Source organism: Rattus norvegicus, chromosome 16 (assembly GCF_021556685.1).
Source record: "Rattus norvegicus strain SHRSP/BbbUtx chromosome 16, alternate assembly SHRSP_T2T, whole genome shotgun sequence".
NCBI lineage: Eukaryota > Metazoa > Chordata > Mammalia > Rodentia > Muridae > Rattus > Rattus norvegicus.
The window spans coordinates 72,678,946-72,694,733 of NC_141549.1; the positions used below are offsets into that span (position 1 = coordinate 72,678,946).

Genomic DNA, 15,788 nt, shown 5'->3' on the forward strand with positions numbered 1-15,788 from the left:
ATATATATAAAGCAATAATAAGTAAAAAGAGGCTAACAATTTAGGTGGAAAGTCATAGGAGGGGTTTGTGGGAAGTTAGCTGGGGAAAGTGGAGGGAGGAAAGGGAAGATGCAAGGTGATGTAATTCTATTTCTATGAAAACAATATTCCCAAAATTTTTGTATAGAGAGCCATCAATCAAATCTTCTAATGTTAATAAGCACATTTATAAATGTAGTAGGAACAATTCAGAACAATGGCAATACTGAATGCTAGCAGGGATGTAGGGAGATGGGAGCTCTCATCTCTCATTCACTGTGATGGAATGCAAAATGATAGACATTTCAGAAGAGTTTCAGAAGCGGTTTTCTGCAAATTGAAACATAATTTTCTCATATAATATGGTAATTACAGTCCATTTATTCAAACAAATTTCTGTGGTACTGAAAAAAATAAAAACAAAAATTCATGATTACACAAAAAATAAATAGATAGATAATAAATAAATAAATAAATAAATAAATAAATAAATAAATAAATGTAGTAGGAAACAGAGCTAACAAACAAAATCAGTGGTCTTCCAATGGGAAATATACCAAGAAAGAAATCAGAGGAAATATTCCCATTCACAACTGTATTGTAAAACATCTTGGAACTGGTCTAATTAATGAAAATTTTAAGATACCGAAGAAGATACTAGAAGTTGGGAAGGTCTTTTGTGCTGTTTTATGTTTTGCTTTGCTTTACTTTGGGGGGTTTGGGGATTTTTTGAGTTTTGGTTTATTTGCTTTTTTTTATTGTTTTTTGTTTTGTTTTGTTTTTGTGCTTTTTCAACTTGTCCTGAGTAGAGAAAAGGGAACATCATTTTCATAATATAACTTACATCTAATTTTCTACTTTGAGCCATTTTTGTGGGGTGTTTATACAGTGATGATGACATCATTCTGTCACACTCTTACTCTCTCACACCCCCTTGGTGCTTCTCCTCCTCCTCTGTTGTTTCTGTACGCCGTGTTCTTGCTATGTTTTGTTCCAATACCTGCATAAATCATTCTTTAATTTTGAGATAAGGTATAATATATGAAAAATTCACCTGGCTTTTAAAATATATGGGATGATCTAGAGATCTCTTAGTAGGAGATAGGAGATATGATGGGGGAAATGGAGGGTAGGATTTAACTTGGGATGGAGTACAAAGGATATTACAAGGAGAAAGAGATGGTAACGTGATAAATAATTCTAAAGATGTTTGGAAAAGCCACAGGTCAACTTATTATTTTAGGAGCTTACATATATATGTACATACTTGTGTGTGTGTGTGTGTGTGTGTGTGTGTGTGTGTGTGTGTGTGTGTGTGTGGACTTAAGTATTGTCTACTGTCGATTCCTATTCTCCTTTTCCATATGTCCTTCTGCATTCAGAAATTCCTTCTCTGAGTTCTTATTTCTGTTCATATTATTATTCCAAACACACATTTAAATAAGCTGCATCAATCTTTTCTCACCTCTGCCTCTTCAGGGTGTCCTAGGAGAGTGTGCCACCACATATGACTATATCAATTTTCTCTATCTAGACATCAAATATCTTTTATTACATGAAAAAGTCAGTGTTTGCTGATTCTATTTTTGCTTTGCCATGATTTTGTATGTTGGGTGTCAATTGCCTAGTTCCTTGCTGATACTCAAGAACTAAAATTATTCAAGGTCATACTATTAAAATTACTGTTATAAGGCCATTTTGTGTGTTGCATTGAATGTAACAGTACACTCAAACAGTATATGATTTTCTATTATTTTTCTCCAAATTAGAAATCGAGACACTAACATGAAACTCATAAACATCTACGTTCAGTCCTGATACATTTTATTATTCAATAAAGTCACTGGGTAACATTTTCAATACAGTTTCTGACTCCATTTATTGAAATAAGATGAACTTGAAGTTTATCCTGCAGAGCACAGTACCATTGGCCCTAATAGATGACACATTCTCTTTCTAGGAAGTGGGATTGATTGTGTACAGCTGTGCTTTCTCTCACAGCAGCGCTGCTATTGGGGAACAACATGAGGAAGTGAAACCGAGACATCGACAGTACTGAATTTTCACAGCAACCCTCAATTTTTGAGTTACAAAAAGAATAATAGGCTTTTCTAATACATCAAATTGTGAAATCATTCAAATTTTAAAGTGCCTAGCTTTAAGTCTCAAATTTGATCTATTCTCTAAATAGGTAAGTATATGAATGGAAAATAACAATAAAATTAATTTTTTGATATAGATCCCGAGGATTGGGTAATTTTTTTTTTCAGAATCTAAAACCATTCTGTAATCCATAACTAAGTAAATGGTGTTAAAAATTAAATGTTAAGTCATGATCTATTGATCCTGAGCGCAGTCTGAAATGTAACTTTCCCTGAACTGTTTTATATTATTGTACAATGAGAAACATCAAGTTTGCAATTCAAATTTAAACACTTAAATACCGATGGTGGATTCCTTTCAAAGCCGTCCTGTCTGTTTGGTTCTTCCTCTGACGTTAATTTTACAGCTGGTCCTTCTGACAAGTCCATATATGTAATTAAAATAAACAAGAAAACCATGAAAGTAACATGATAATTATTCCATATATAGAAAATAGACACTAGTAGTAACATCAATAGGACTTTTCATTTTCCAATTACAATCTTCAAATAGGTTTACTCTTCAAGAGAATTACTGACTTATTTGACTATAAAAGCTTCTATAGAGTAGACAGCAGTTAAATATGTCATGTACACAACAGACACACATCTCCAAGGGTCTGTAACAATCACTCCATTAAACACCATTGAAAATACTTTTGAAACCAAATTGGGAGGGAAAAAAAAAGGAAGCATTTACAGTCACACTTTACACTTTTCTCCATAGAGCCAGGAGTCATAATGGGCTGTGCATTTTCCTCTATTCATACTGTTTAGTTACAGAACATGAAATTTACATTGGTAAATTGACTGGTTATTGACAATGTTTTCAGGGGGTGTTAGTTTGTTGGGGATTTGGGGGAGGGTGTGTTTTTGGTTTGGTTTTCGTTTTGGAGGCAGGGCTTCTCTGTGTAACAGCTCTGACTCTGGACTCACAGCATAGAGCAGGCCGACCTCAAACTCAGAGACCTGCCTCTGCCTCCCAAGTGCTAAACTAAAGTGTGTACCACCATGCCCAGCCGACGATCTCATCTTTAGAGTTACTCTAAGAGGCAGTTAATGTAACTTACAGCTGAAAAGCCATGTTCGGTATTCCTATTCCAACATGCTGAGTTTTCTTCCATGAAAGCTCAGCGTCATAGGCTAAGTCCTTCTCCAGTGTGGTTCCCTTGGCCTAGATGACTATGCTTGCTTTCCCTGGCTCTCCCCTTGTTGTCTTTGTTCATTCCATTTTTCCTGTGTATCTTTAGCATTTCCATTGTAAATTATCTATGTCTCTACTCATTTTGTTCCTAGACTATATTGGTGATTTCATACATTGTTTTCGTATGAACAGCAGTTATTGCCATACTGAACAATTAATGATCGTGACCCTGGTGTTAGTTTATTTAAAGAGTATACATTTTAAAAGCCACGTGAATTTGTATATATCAAATGCCTTACCTCACAGTTAAGGAGTGATTTATGCAGGTGTCGGAACAATACATGACAAGAACCCAATGTACAGAAACAACAGAGGAGGAGGAGAAGCACCAAATGGGTTGTGAGGGAGCAAGAGTGTTGACAGAATGACATCATCATCACTGTACAAACACCAAAAACATGGCTCAAAGTAGAGGTTTGGATGGAAGTTATATTATGAAAATGTACACAATTTTAAGAGGCTTGACAACTGACACATTTGATTAGTCTGTATGACCATTTGAGGGGGACATGAGGTCCTCTATATGTGGCAGAGACGCCAGTGTGAGGGGTCCTTGAGTAAGTGGATAGAAATGATTTAGCAGAGGGCAACAGTGCAAATTCAAATTGAAGCAATCCCAAACCGTGTGGAAGCTTCCAGAAAATTTTGAGATATAACCGCGGCCCAGTAAAGAGTAATTTTATCCAGTGATTAAATTTATAGGCTTTGTTCCCTGGAGAGTTAGATGATTACATTACAGCAAAAGGCTGACGTGAGATGTGAAGTAAGCGGCCTCCTCTGTGTAGGATGGCTTTGCCAGTGTTGCTCTCATCCTAGCACATCGGATACCGAAGTGTATTCATCTCATGAGTGTGTTCAGTCATGAAAGTTGAAACAACTAACTCAAGTTGCTTCTTCAAACCAGTGCCTCCGACTTGTAAATGTCTTCTGTAAGATCTATGTCAACAATAACATTGATGTTACTTAGAACAAATCCTGACATCTAATCTTGGAGAAAAAAGAAATAGGAGTGAGATATGTCTGTGGGTATTCCAAATATTTAGAGTATTTCTTTCCAGAGTAACAAGTAGGGCAACACCTACCCAGCTGTGCTATCCCTGCTCCTTTCTTCGTGACTGCTTTTTCGGGGACAGAATCCTTCATTTCATTGGTAGGCTGTAAGGGGTTGGAAGGAACAATTGAACAGTAATTGTGTATTTCATTTAATGTGAAGTAAAATATTCAAAACAAAAACATTAAAGGTAATTACCATCAAGGGTGGATATTCCTTTGCAGATTCTAAAAAGCGAAAGAGATCATCAATGATATGTAAATCAGTCAACCTCACATTTATGCATAGGTAATGTGGAACTCAGTCCCCCTGGCTACCTTTGCAAATGATATCTGTTTGGGCTTTTCAGGTTTTGAGTTGGCTTATTTTGCTTTTGTGTCTAGTTGAAATCATAACACAATTAATTAATTAAAACAGTTGTAATTAATTAAGCTTGCCCAGATTTTCAAAATGAGATTATTACACAATAAATATAGCAGAAATACAATAGGCACATAGAGCAACGCGAATATGCCGATAAATGAAGAGAAAAGCAATCCCTAAACAAGGGAGGTATGTCAGGACCCTGAGTTCATAACAACTGCCAAAGCTACAGTAGACTGGAACAGGATAAAACTTAAAAGACTTTGAGACATGCTAGCTGTTGTTTTGTTTTGTTTTGTTTTTTGTCAACAATACAAACCAGAGTCAGCTGAAGGAGGAGACCTAAATTGTTGAGTTGTCTCCACAGGACAGGCCCAGAGCTTTGAGTTGATATAAACCCTTCCTCCCTCCCCTGCTTTGTTGAGAGTATCCCATCGCAGTAGGACACTAACACGTTACTTTGTATACCTGACACGCTTTTCCTTCTCATTCTCATCACCACATTTCTCATCCTTCGCCCCCATCTTTCCCACCACCACCCCCCCCAGTTTCCCATCCTTCATCCCCCATCTTTCTCATCTCTTTATAGCTGATTAGCATATCTTTAGTACTGGGATCGCCAGAAATGCAACTCATGGTTCAACTTCTTTAGTGATGCTCTCAATTTTTCAATGAAGCTTGATAACACATCAGTCTCCTTTCACATGCAAGCATCACACCAAATGACCTTTTCATAAGATGCACTTCCTACCTGCTGCTTGTCTGTTGGTCCTTTCTCTCCTTGGATCTACTGCCACAGATACGTTGCCAGATGTATTTGGAGGATCTTCACGGATTCTCTGTTACAACAAGTAGTGCTCATGATTGTACAAAGTCCTCCCAATCGATTTTATCAAGGGGCCGAATTTCATATTTTAAAATCACAGGGTTGTATATAAAAGAAGCAATGAATATCCTAGTAAGATCACCAGTGGAAGGGGAAGCCCTTGGTCCTGCTAAGTCTGAACCCCCAGTGAACGTGATTGTTGGGGGGAGGGCGGCAATGGGGGGAGGATGGGGAGGTGAACACCCATAAAGAAGGGGAGGGGGAGGGATTAGGGGGATGTTTGCCCGGAAACCGAGAAAGGGAATAACATTCAAAATGTAAATAAGAAATACTCAAGTTAATAAAAAAAAAAGAAGCACTATTAAAATCTTAAGTATTTGGAAGTAGAACCTTAGATGTGCTCTTCAAATCTATTCTAACATATCTTCACAAATAGATAATGACGTGTTATTTACATATGCTAGCCAGGAATTTTCTTCTGCATACCAAAACTGTATCCCCAGCAAAAAGAAGAGAATGGGTTTCTTTTTCCGAACTGTATGCATACCTAAACAGCTCATGTTTCAGTATATCAAGTCCATCTATGAGTAGTACTTAAGATAGCAGCAAGTGTATTAGAATTAGATATAATATATGTTACAAACTACTGTTGACACAATCAGGACCAGACATGATTTAAAGAGTCTTCAATGAAATAAAGGATAAAAGTTTGTACTTTTTGTTAAATTGCTTACTGATTGGAGAAAAAAATGGCTTAAAGTGAGAAATTGGGGAGCAGATGCAAGATGTCAGGAAAGGAGAAAACAATGAAAAAGCTACTAGGAAAGAAATGAGCAAGGTACAGAAAACAGAAATAATAGAAATAAAGCTAAGACTTTCTCTACAAAGCATCCCAAAGGCACCCTAACTACACCAGCATGCTTGTGCTGAGACAGGTCTCACCAAAGGAAGTATATGCAACAACTCTGGTCACCTGTCACCACGAAAGCCAGGCAATGAGTAATTCACATCCCTGGAAACCTAAACTGAGGTGGGGGAGTTCAGCTCCCAGAGGGGAACATGAAGTACAACCGATTAACGCACATGCAGTGGAAATACAAGATGGAGTCTAATTCAGCCATAAGGAGAAGAAAGGCTTGGAGTTTGCAAGAAACTAAATCTGTTTGGAAATTATCTTAAGTGAAGTGTCCCATACACAGAAAGACAAAGACCACAAACAACATCCTCAGAATACAACTTCTTTGTTTCCATCACTGTTTCAAGAATTTTTTTTTCAGTCGCTAGATTTCTTTCACAAAGACAAAACAGATATTGGAACACTCAATACCTCTAATGACTGCTATAAAAAGTTGTGTCAAATGAATGGAACTAGCGGGAAGGATACAGAGCTCAGAGGGAGGAAACCTTAAGGAGATAAAGAACAAACGTTGACATGGATTTTTCCCTGCCTGCTGCACTGACGGTGATGGTGTCTAAATAGTAATAGGATGATCCCCCAAGAAACTGTAAAAGGGGAAATCTTACCACCCCTACTAGGTGGCCTCTTCATAACACTCTGTAACATACCCCACTGTTAGCACCTTCACTGATGTCTCTTGACTACACACACACACACACACACACACACACACACACACCACAGATACACATGAACATATAATACATACATACACACATACATACACACACAAGTATACACATACAACACACACATGTACACACAGATACACACACCACACACACATACACACACACCACACACACAAAGATACACAAACACCATACATACATAGATACACACATATACACCTACACACACACATACACAATCACATACAGACCATATTAAGATGATTACACCTCTAAATCTTTTATTCTTCTCTTTAGCATAATAGGAATCAACACTGTCTTTATATGTGTGTTCACTTAACCCTACACACAGTCTATGATTATTTTTCATTAATTAATTTATTTATTTATTTATTCAATTTACATCCTGATCAGAGCTTCCCCTTCCTCCTCTCCTCCAAGTCTGAGAATGTTGTCACTATTCAACTTCTGTGCTGAATTATATATAAAAATGTTAAATGGTTCAAACTGATCATGGGAAGATCGATTTTCTGTGAATTCACCCCCATTTAATTTACTTTTTATATCAAGAACTGCTGTGAACACTTAGCATTAATGAAGTTGTTGATATATGTTTTATCCTTGAAAAAATGGCAAACACCAAATATGCATTCACAAGCTGATCCTAGCTTCTGATTTTTATGCCTGACTATCCAGTGCGGATATCAACAGTGTTTTATGAAAGTAAAAAGAGGACCACAAGAATGGGGAAGGGGGCTTTAAGGGAAGGGGGTGGGAAAGGCAACAATATGTGAGAAATGAAAGAGGGAGGGGAGACTATTGAGGATGGAAGGGTATGATCCAGGGAGAGGGTGGGTGAGAGCAGAAAGATCAACCCAAACGATGTGTGAAAACACCTCAGCAAAACCGCTTACTTTGTATACTAATTCAAAAAAGTTTAAATAACAATATTTCAAAAAACTCCCTACGGTATGGCTGAATAGCGTTGCACGGATTCTCTGTATTAGTGTACAGCCATTACCAGAGAAGGGGTACTTCCAACACAAGGACACCGAGTGTTAAGTGACCGAGCTACGCGTCTCTATGTGCATATTAACAATAAAATGATTATTGTGGGGCTTACCCCACTCCGTGCGTCCTGGTTATTCCAGGTAAGAGCCAACTAAAGGAAAAATGTGCTACCCTCTCCCTCTCCCTAGATTAGTCACCTCCATTACATTTCACTTGGTTGGTATGTCTCCATCTTCTCATTAGAAGTTATTTCTCACTCAGGAAAGTCTTCCCTAAATTTATAATTGCACAGCCCCATCCTAACTGCAGACTCCTCCACTGCTGGGTAGATTAATGCTATTCTCCTCATATGATCCACATTTAACGCGCTTGCTGACTATTGTTTGGCTATTCTCACCAGAACATGAGACATCTGGATTATTCAGTGTTTATCTAGTTAGGATATCATTGACCCGCAATAACAAAAACTATTTGGTGTTATCTTAGAGTTACCGGTGCCGTGATGAAACACTATGACCAAAGGAGCTTTGAAAGGATGGGTTTCATTTGGCTTACACTTCCATATCACTGTTCGTCATCAAAGGAAGTTGGGATAGGAACTCGAAATGAGCCTGGGATGTGGAGGTAGAAGCTGATACAGAAGCCATGGAGGAGTGCTGCTTACTGGTTTCTGCTCATGGCTTGCTCAACCTGCTTTCTTACAGAATACAGGGCCACCAGCCTAGAGGTAGCACCATTTACAATGGACAGGCCATCCCCCATCAATCGCTAATTAAGACAATGCCTTACAGCTTGATCATAAGGAGGCATTTTCTCAATTGAGATTCTGCCTTTCAGATAATTCTAGCTTGGGTCGAGTAGACTTAGAACTGTCCAGCACAGGTCTTGACACTTAAAATGTCTTCAGTAATGCCTCAGGCACTAGTCGCAACATTTCTGTTGTGGATTGTTCTTCCTAAAGTTGGGAATTTATTTAACATGATCTCAGCTACATAAACTCTCAACACTAAGTTGTTCCAATGTGTTCTAAAGCCCACTAGAAAGAACAGACCACACTTCTGGTATTTTTACTCATTTGACTTCATGCTGAGTTTATCACTACAACCTTGTTAATACCTACACCTGCTCAAACCCAAGACTCAGAAAAGGTCATTTTTTCCCTCAGATTAAAAAGATATATAGACAGTATTGGTTATAATATCTTTATCCTGAGGGTAATAAACACAGAGGAAATAATATTTAAGGATAGATGTTAGCCATGTGTTCCATAAGATGGTAAGATATTCTTTAAAATCCCTTTAAGACTAGGTATTAAATCATAAGCCATGCTTATTAGAAATAGCAAAGGGGCAGTTTTGTTTCCGAATGATTTATATTGATACTGAAACTTTTCTATAAAAGATGCCAGCCTCTTTATCCCAGGAATGATATCAAGTAGTTTAACTGGACATTATTTAATACTGCAAATTAAAAAATAGAACACAATGTCTCCTAAATGTTTGTAACATTGGATCAGAAGTAGAATAAATAAAATCAAATTTTATTCAAAAAAAAAATCATAAGCCAACAATTCTTGGTTTTCTGAACTGTGATTTCCTTTGTTCCATGCACCATTTTTGAACAACGAAGATGTTTATACCAGAAACTGTAATTTATATTTACATACCAATGACTGGATAGTTCTCTTGTCATCAAATCTGTGATCTTCTTTTAATGCCACTTCTAAATCTGCCTCTACTAATAAATATATTTAGTTAAACGATTGAAACACTGTGCATAAAACAGTAAGTCTTTACAGCAGTATATGGGGGTATCTTAACCTTTGTGTCCATGAGAACTGCATTTGAGGTTTCCCCAATTAACTTAGCAAGTAGCTAAATATTTGGTTCTTAATGAGTTGCTACAAATCACCATCAGTATTTAGCTCAACTCTGGATTTTGGCAGATCCTGGATGTAAAAAGCATTTTTGAGATTCTTCCTCACATTCAACCACTCAACATAAATCAACAAGCCCTCAGAAATGAAACCTCAAAACATCACAGAAACGAACAAGGTCATCACGGTACACTCTTCTTTATCTCACACCATTAACTTTTAAATAATCCACTAATTGTGTTCCAAACAAAATTGCCATCATTCTTCATACCCTGGCCCTTTCCCCCATTCCTTACGTTCTTGTTATAATCTTTCTGTCCACTATTCTGATGGTTTTGTTTCTTCTTTTAAAACTTAGTTTATTGTGTAACGTGTCAAGATTCTGATTCTTTCCTTAAACAAACAGATCATTCTTTTATTGGATCTGTCTGGGTGTTTTATTGATTCTTTTAACTTTATTTTTACCTCTAGGCCTGCAAATTATTTAGTTACATGTTTATTCCTTTTTACCTACTGTGGAGGGAAGAATCTTTTAAGACCTTCCTGTGTAAGCAGACTTTATTTTAATTTGCTCAGTACTTGCTTGTTATATTCTTATTAGTTGCTGGCTTTTATATGAAATAATGTAAATGGTGGGTTTATAGATGGCTTTTGTAAACATAGTAACTGCTCGATAGTGTAGTCAGACATCAGTCACGAAAGTGCAAGTCCATGAAAGGAAGTATTATGTGTAATAGTGATTGCCTAAAAGCAAACTGTTAGAGAAGATACCACCAGCAGTCTAGTAATTTCACAGGAAAGGGGAAACTGGAAGTGTGCTGAGGATGCAATATTGGGCACAGGTCATGAAAGCCTTCTCTGTAGTTTTAAGAAGGCTGGACACTTCCACTTCAGAATGTCAACATGCTATCACTTTCAATGAAGACAATGCATCGAGCTAGTTTGTGTATGAATGTGCACAGTATGTGTATAAATGGAGGAATGTGTCTGATAAGAAGCTACTGTGGCATGATTAACACTATCCAGGCCATAACTTGTGGAATGTTTATAGAAATATTCAGGTCACTAATTTATGAATGTCTGCATCAGACCATATTTTATTAAATGAATAAGTCAGTTTGTATCCTTGAAGAAATAGAGTCTTACCATTTGGGAAAACTATGAAGTGAATTATGTTTAAGTTATTTGCATTTGCCATTTTTCTGGTGCCCAACTTTCTAGGTTGAGGGTCCTTGGTTGGTGCTTTGTTTTGAAAGATCTGATTTTTTTAATCTACTAAACTCATCAAACAATGACATCATGGTAGGGTATCGGTTCTTCAGTAAGTTAAGGGAGTGGCATCTGTGAAGCAATTGTATGGGTATGTGAGGTTGTGTGCAGAGCTCGGTGTCACTGCAAGCAACCTAAGTCTGTGAAACATACAGTTAAGGTTAGGAGGAAAGGCAAGATACAAGTGATGCCACGTCACATTGCAATAGATCTGATTGTCATAATGGATTAACGGCATGGAAATAACAATTGCAATTCAAATGTGCAATTGAAAACATACCCAGATTCACACAATCAATAGGACTTCCCAATTATAATAAAAAACAAACATTATTTGTGGATGGAATTTATGACTGCGTTGCTTACAAGACCCTTGAAATTGTGGATTAAAGAGAAGCTCTTGCTAAGTGAATCAACAGACATATGGCAATCCTCAGCTATCCAACTACTATTTTAGACTTTGAGAAAAACTATAGACCTTCCCAGATACTTTCTGTAAGTCCCTAATGACTATAGGTCTCAAGCAAGCAAACTTTAAGGGATGGCATAAGAAAGAAGAACGTGTACATTTCCAATATCTAGCCCTGAAAATGCCTTTCTATTCAGTTGTCTATGCCAACAATGACTTTGGAAATATTTAGTTCAATTCAATGGTTAAGTTTATCTGTGCTTTTTAAAGTAGGGATGGAGGGGACTGTGGGGTGATTTAATTCCATACTTTACCTGGTTTGAAGGTGGGTGCATTCTTTGTTGTCCATGGTTCTTTAGAAACAGGGTCTTTCATGTCAGTAGGAGTCTGAATGGGTTTTGAAATGGGACACTTAATAAATATTGCATACTTCACCCAGTGGCGATGTTCATCATCCAGAATAAAGTACAGTAGTGATTACCGTCAATTGAGCATATTCCTCGTCAGACCCTAAGATGCCAAGTGGACATCAGTCAGTCATGAGTAAGTATCTGGAAGTCATCCACATTGTCACACAGAGCTGCTACCAAATTGAGTCCTCACATTTTCCTTTAGAAATGTTTACTGTAGGTTTGGGGTTTGGGGCAACTTTTAGTTTGTTGTCTTTGTTGAAGAAATGCCGTGAATTAAAATAAGGTAACTTTCGCAAATATTTTCAAAGAGGAGTGTGAAACCAGCTACTGTACCAGAAGCAGAAGAGGCACGTGTGCCAATGTGGCAAGCCCACTGATTGATACAGACAACAACGGCTCCTCACTAAGAAGCAAATCGTGACTCTGAGGATACTGAACTGTCAAAGATGTTGGTAGAGTGAGGCTTTGTGTGTCTCATTAAACACTGTCAGCAAACTGCCTCTAAGGATGAGATTTGTCGCCTTCCTCCATTGGTGACATAAATTAGGAAGGACGCCCCAGTGGTAACTTCTCAGAGTTCTCTGAACTAATAACCTTAAATGTACTTTTAAAAATAAAGTTTGCAGCATCCTCCTTTTCTTGCACTTGTCTTGTTGACTGCCATGGCTGTGTTTTTACATTTAGTCCAGATATCCTAATGCTCCTTGATTCGGTAATATAAGAAGTTATATGAATGGCATGTAGAGCACAGTGTGCAAGTCTTCAGTAGTGAACTGTGGTTATCCCAAGAAAATATAAAGTGAACTTCCAGGTAAGTAGAACATATTAGAGGCGTATTACATGTAAGATCAATGTACTATCGATTAAATTTTGTAAATTTTACAGGAAAGGAATGAACTCTCTAAAGCCAGTGTCTTCAAAGGTAAATCATTTTAGCATATCACATTAGTGCTCAACAAAATTCCATGAAACAACTGTGTAGTGCAGAATGATGTTTCTCATATGAGAAAAATGCTACTGTGTTCAAATTAATTCTGCTTGTCTACTTAAGATCAATTCAACCTATTCCTTGAAGCTTAAAAGTTGCAAGAAGCAATTGGCTGGCTTCTTACAACTCTAACTCTGTTATCTCCCTTCATTTCCACCGACCTACATGAAGGCAATAAAACAAAGATGGTGCCTTTGTCTTCAATGTTAAGTGTGCAGAAGTAGAATGAGGTGAATTATCTGAAGTCTCCCTAGAGCGCACCCTTCATTAGTATCTCTCTTTTTTTCTCTAACTAGACCATTTATTTTTGAAAGTAATGTACAGACATGTACACTTGAGTTACTCAGTTTTATACTAGTTTGTGGATTTTTAGAACCACTTTCTCTCCATTTACCAAAAGTATCTAAGAATTACAAATGTAAAATTCTGGAGCCATACAGAGCCTGACGATATTACGCTTTCTATGTCTATATCTGTTTACTCATTTCTCTCTGGCTAGAAACATGCTCAGAAATAGAAGGAAAACGCATGGTCTAGAAGGAAAACGCATGGTCTCCTTTTGTCCAGTTTTGTTTCTAAATATCACCCCTTGATTTGTGTACAGAAAGTGTGTATGTATTTTTTCTCTTTAGAATGTGGATAGAGCCCTAATGCCTGAGATAATATTAGAGATACAGAGTCCCAGAGACTCTGGGGCACGGTGTGCATTTGTGGCCTTGTGCAACAGGGTAAGTCTTAAAACTTGAAATTTTCTGGTAAATATGGCATCTTCTTCTTAATAACTTTGCCTAACTCGCCTCCTCTCTTCCAGTCCCCCCACTCAAAACAGCATGAGCAATCATGCACCTTTGGGCATTTGTTTTCCTCTTGAGTTTTCTAATGTGCTTCCCCTTCCAATTCTATTGTCATATATGTAACTATCCCTATGAAAATGCAGTGCATTACATGACGTTAAACTCTTATATGCATGCATGATCATACATGATTGTATTTATCTATGGTATATAAAGCATTGCTTTACTTGTTGGGCTGTTTAATGTCTTCAGTGACAAAGACAAGTATAGGGACATTTTATTCCACATCTTAAGCATGGTTAGTTACTAGAAACTGGGGTGGTGCTTCTACAATGTTCATAGCACTGTTACATGCTTTAGATAAAGTAGTCTTAAAACTCCTCCCTCACTTATGTGTATAAAGTCTAATTTCTCATCATGTAATTCCTGTATTCACCACTTTTCTTGTTTTCAGTCTCCTTCTGTCCTTTTCCTTAATATCAGAATTCCTGGGTTATTACAATACCCCACAGTAACTAATAATTCAGACCTTCTAGTGACACTATCAATTTAGCATGTTGCTAAAATTTGAAATTACTCAAATTGTTTTTTAAGTCTCTTATTTTTTATTAGGTACTCAATAATATTTTAGTGTCATGTGACAATGACCTGTTTTGGGTAAATAAGTGATCACATAAATCTTTAATAAAATGCTATTCCTACCTTTCATTTGTCCGTTTATATTAATTTTTTCCACTTGATATCCTGCACCAGATAAGTGTTCAACTTTTATCTGTGGAAGATGCTCCAATTCACTCTATTAAAAAAAAAATTGTTGGGGTTGGAGATTTAGCTCAGTGGTAGAGCGCTTGCCTAGGAAGCGCAAGGCCCTAGGTTTGGTCCCCAGCTCCAAAAAAAAGAACCAAAAAAAAAATTGTCAATAACAAGTTACACAAATATTTCCTGGCTGCCTTCTGAGAAGATGTATGATTTTCCAACTTCAAAAGCAATTAAAACAGGAAATAACAGTAAGTTGTACAAACACTAAAGAGTTTTATGGAGATGTTTTCCATGCTTTTTTATATAATTTAATATTTTTCCATCATATAGCTGCTAACTGTGTAAACAGATCATGGAAGGACAGAAGAAACAAATGCATATGCACAATAGTGTCTAGTCAGCACATGTGAATAAGAATTAACTTCTAAATACCTAGCGCTATTTTATACTCCCACAAAAAGAATAATTCTCAAAAATACATGTTAGACTAATTTTATTAAAAATAAAAGCACTTGCTATAGCAAACATTTAACATTTAGAGTATTTCTCCAGTGACAGAAATGTCTTAGAAGCAGAAGAAAATATTTCGTAGCTTATTGTGTTGGGTATAAACAAAACACTAAAGAAGTTGTTTGGTATGGGTAAACAATTCTTTTTTTTTTTAATTTAGAGAATACTTTATTAGTTTTTGTAATCAAACCCACGTATATAAGACCTTACATATTTAATACAGTGTGTTACCCCTGTACAAATGGAAAAAACTTAAGTTCAACATTTCTAGACCAATATGGCTGTTAATTTCTGTACAGTGCCAACTCAACACAGTAAACGGGGATACTTTTTTCGAAAGTTGACAGCACAGGTAAAGTTTCAAAAAATTCAAATTATATATCTGTATATATATATTTATATTTATATAAAAAGACCAATAATAGCAGTGTGTTATGCATCAACAGCAGCAACAGCTTTTCCAGGTTCTGCAGTCATCTGAACAAAACTGTAGAGACATTCAGCACACTCCATTAAAAAAAAAAAAGTAAAAAAAAACAAAACCCGAGAAAACAGCACAGTTCTGT

The 15,788-nt window shown here is 36.8% G+C and overlaps 2 protein-coding genes across 50 annotated transcripts in view; one reads left to right on the forward strand and one right to left on the reverse strand.

The window, feature by feature from the left end:
* Positions 1 to 15,788, forward strand: part of Erich1 (glutamate-rich 1) — a gene marked incomplete at its 5' end in the record, with an annotated part of 52,793,804 nt that overhangs the window by 41,808,386 nt on the left and 10,969,630 nt on the right.
* Positions 1 to 15,788, reverse strand: part of Poteg (POTE ankyrin domain family, member G) — a 178,154-nt gene that overhangs the window by 122,203 nt on the left and 40,163 nt on the right. For 34 of the 50 annotated variants that reach the window (XM_087588833.1, XM_087588823.1, XM_087588827.1 and 31 more), the window contains 8 exon segments: positions 14,656 to 14,749; positions 12,240 to 12,268; positions 12,073 to 12,145; positions 9,871 to 9,941; positions 5,529 to 5,616; positions 4,613 to 4,641; positions 4,446 to 4,518; positions 2,463 to 2,536 (listed from right to left, as the gene is read on the reverse strand). In XM_087588833.1, the coding sequence (XP_087444959.1) occupies positions 2,463 to 2,536; positions 4,446 to 4,518; positions 4,613 to 4,641; positions 5,529 to 5,616; positions 9,871 to 9,941; positions 12,073 to 12,145; positions 12,240 to 12,268; positions 14,656 to 14,749 (531 nt within the window). 50 annotated transcript variants of the gene reach the window in all.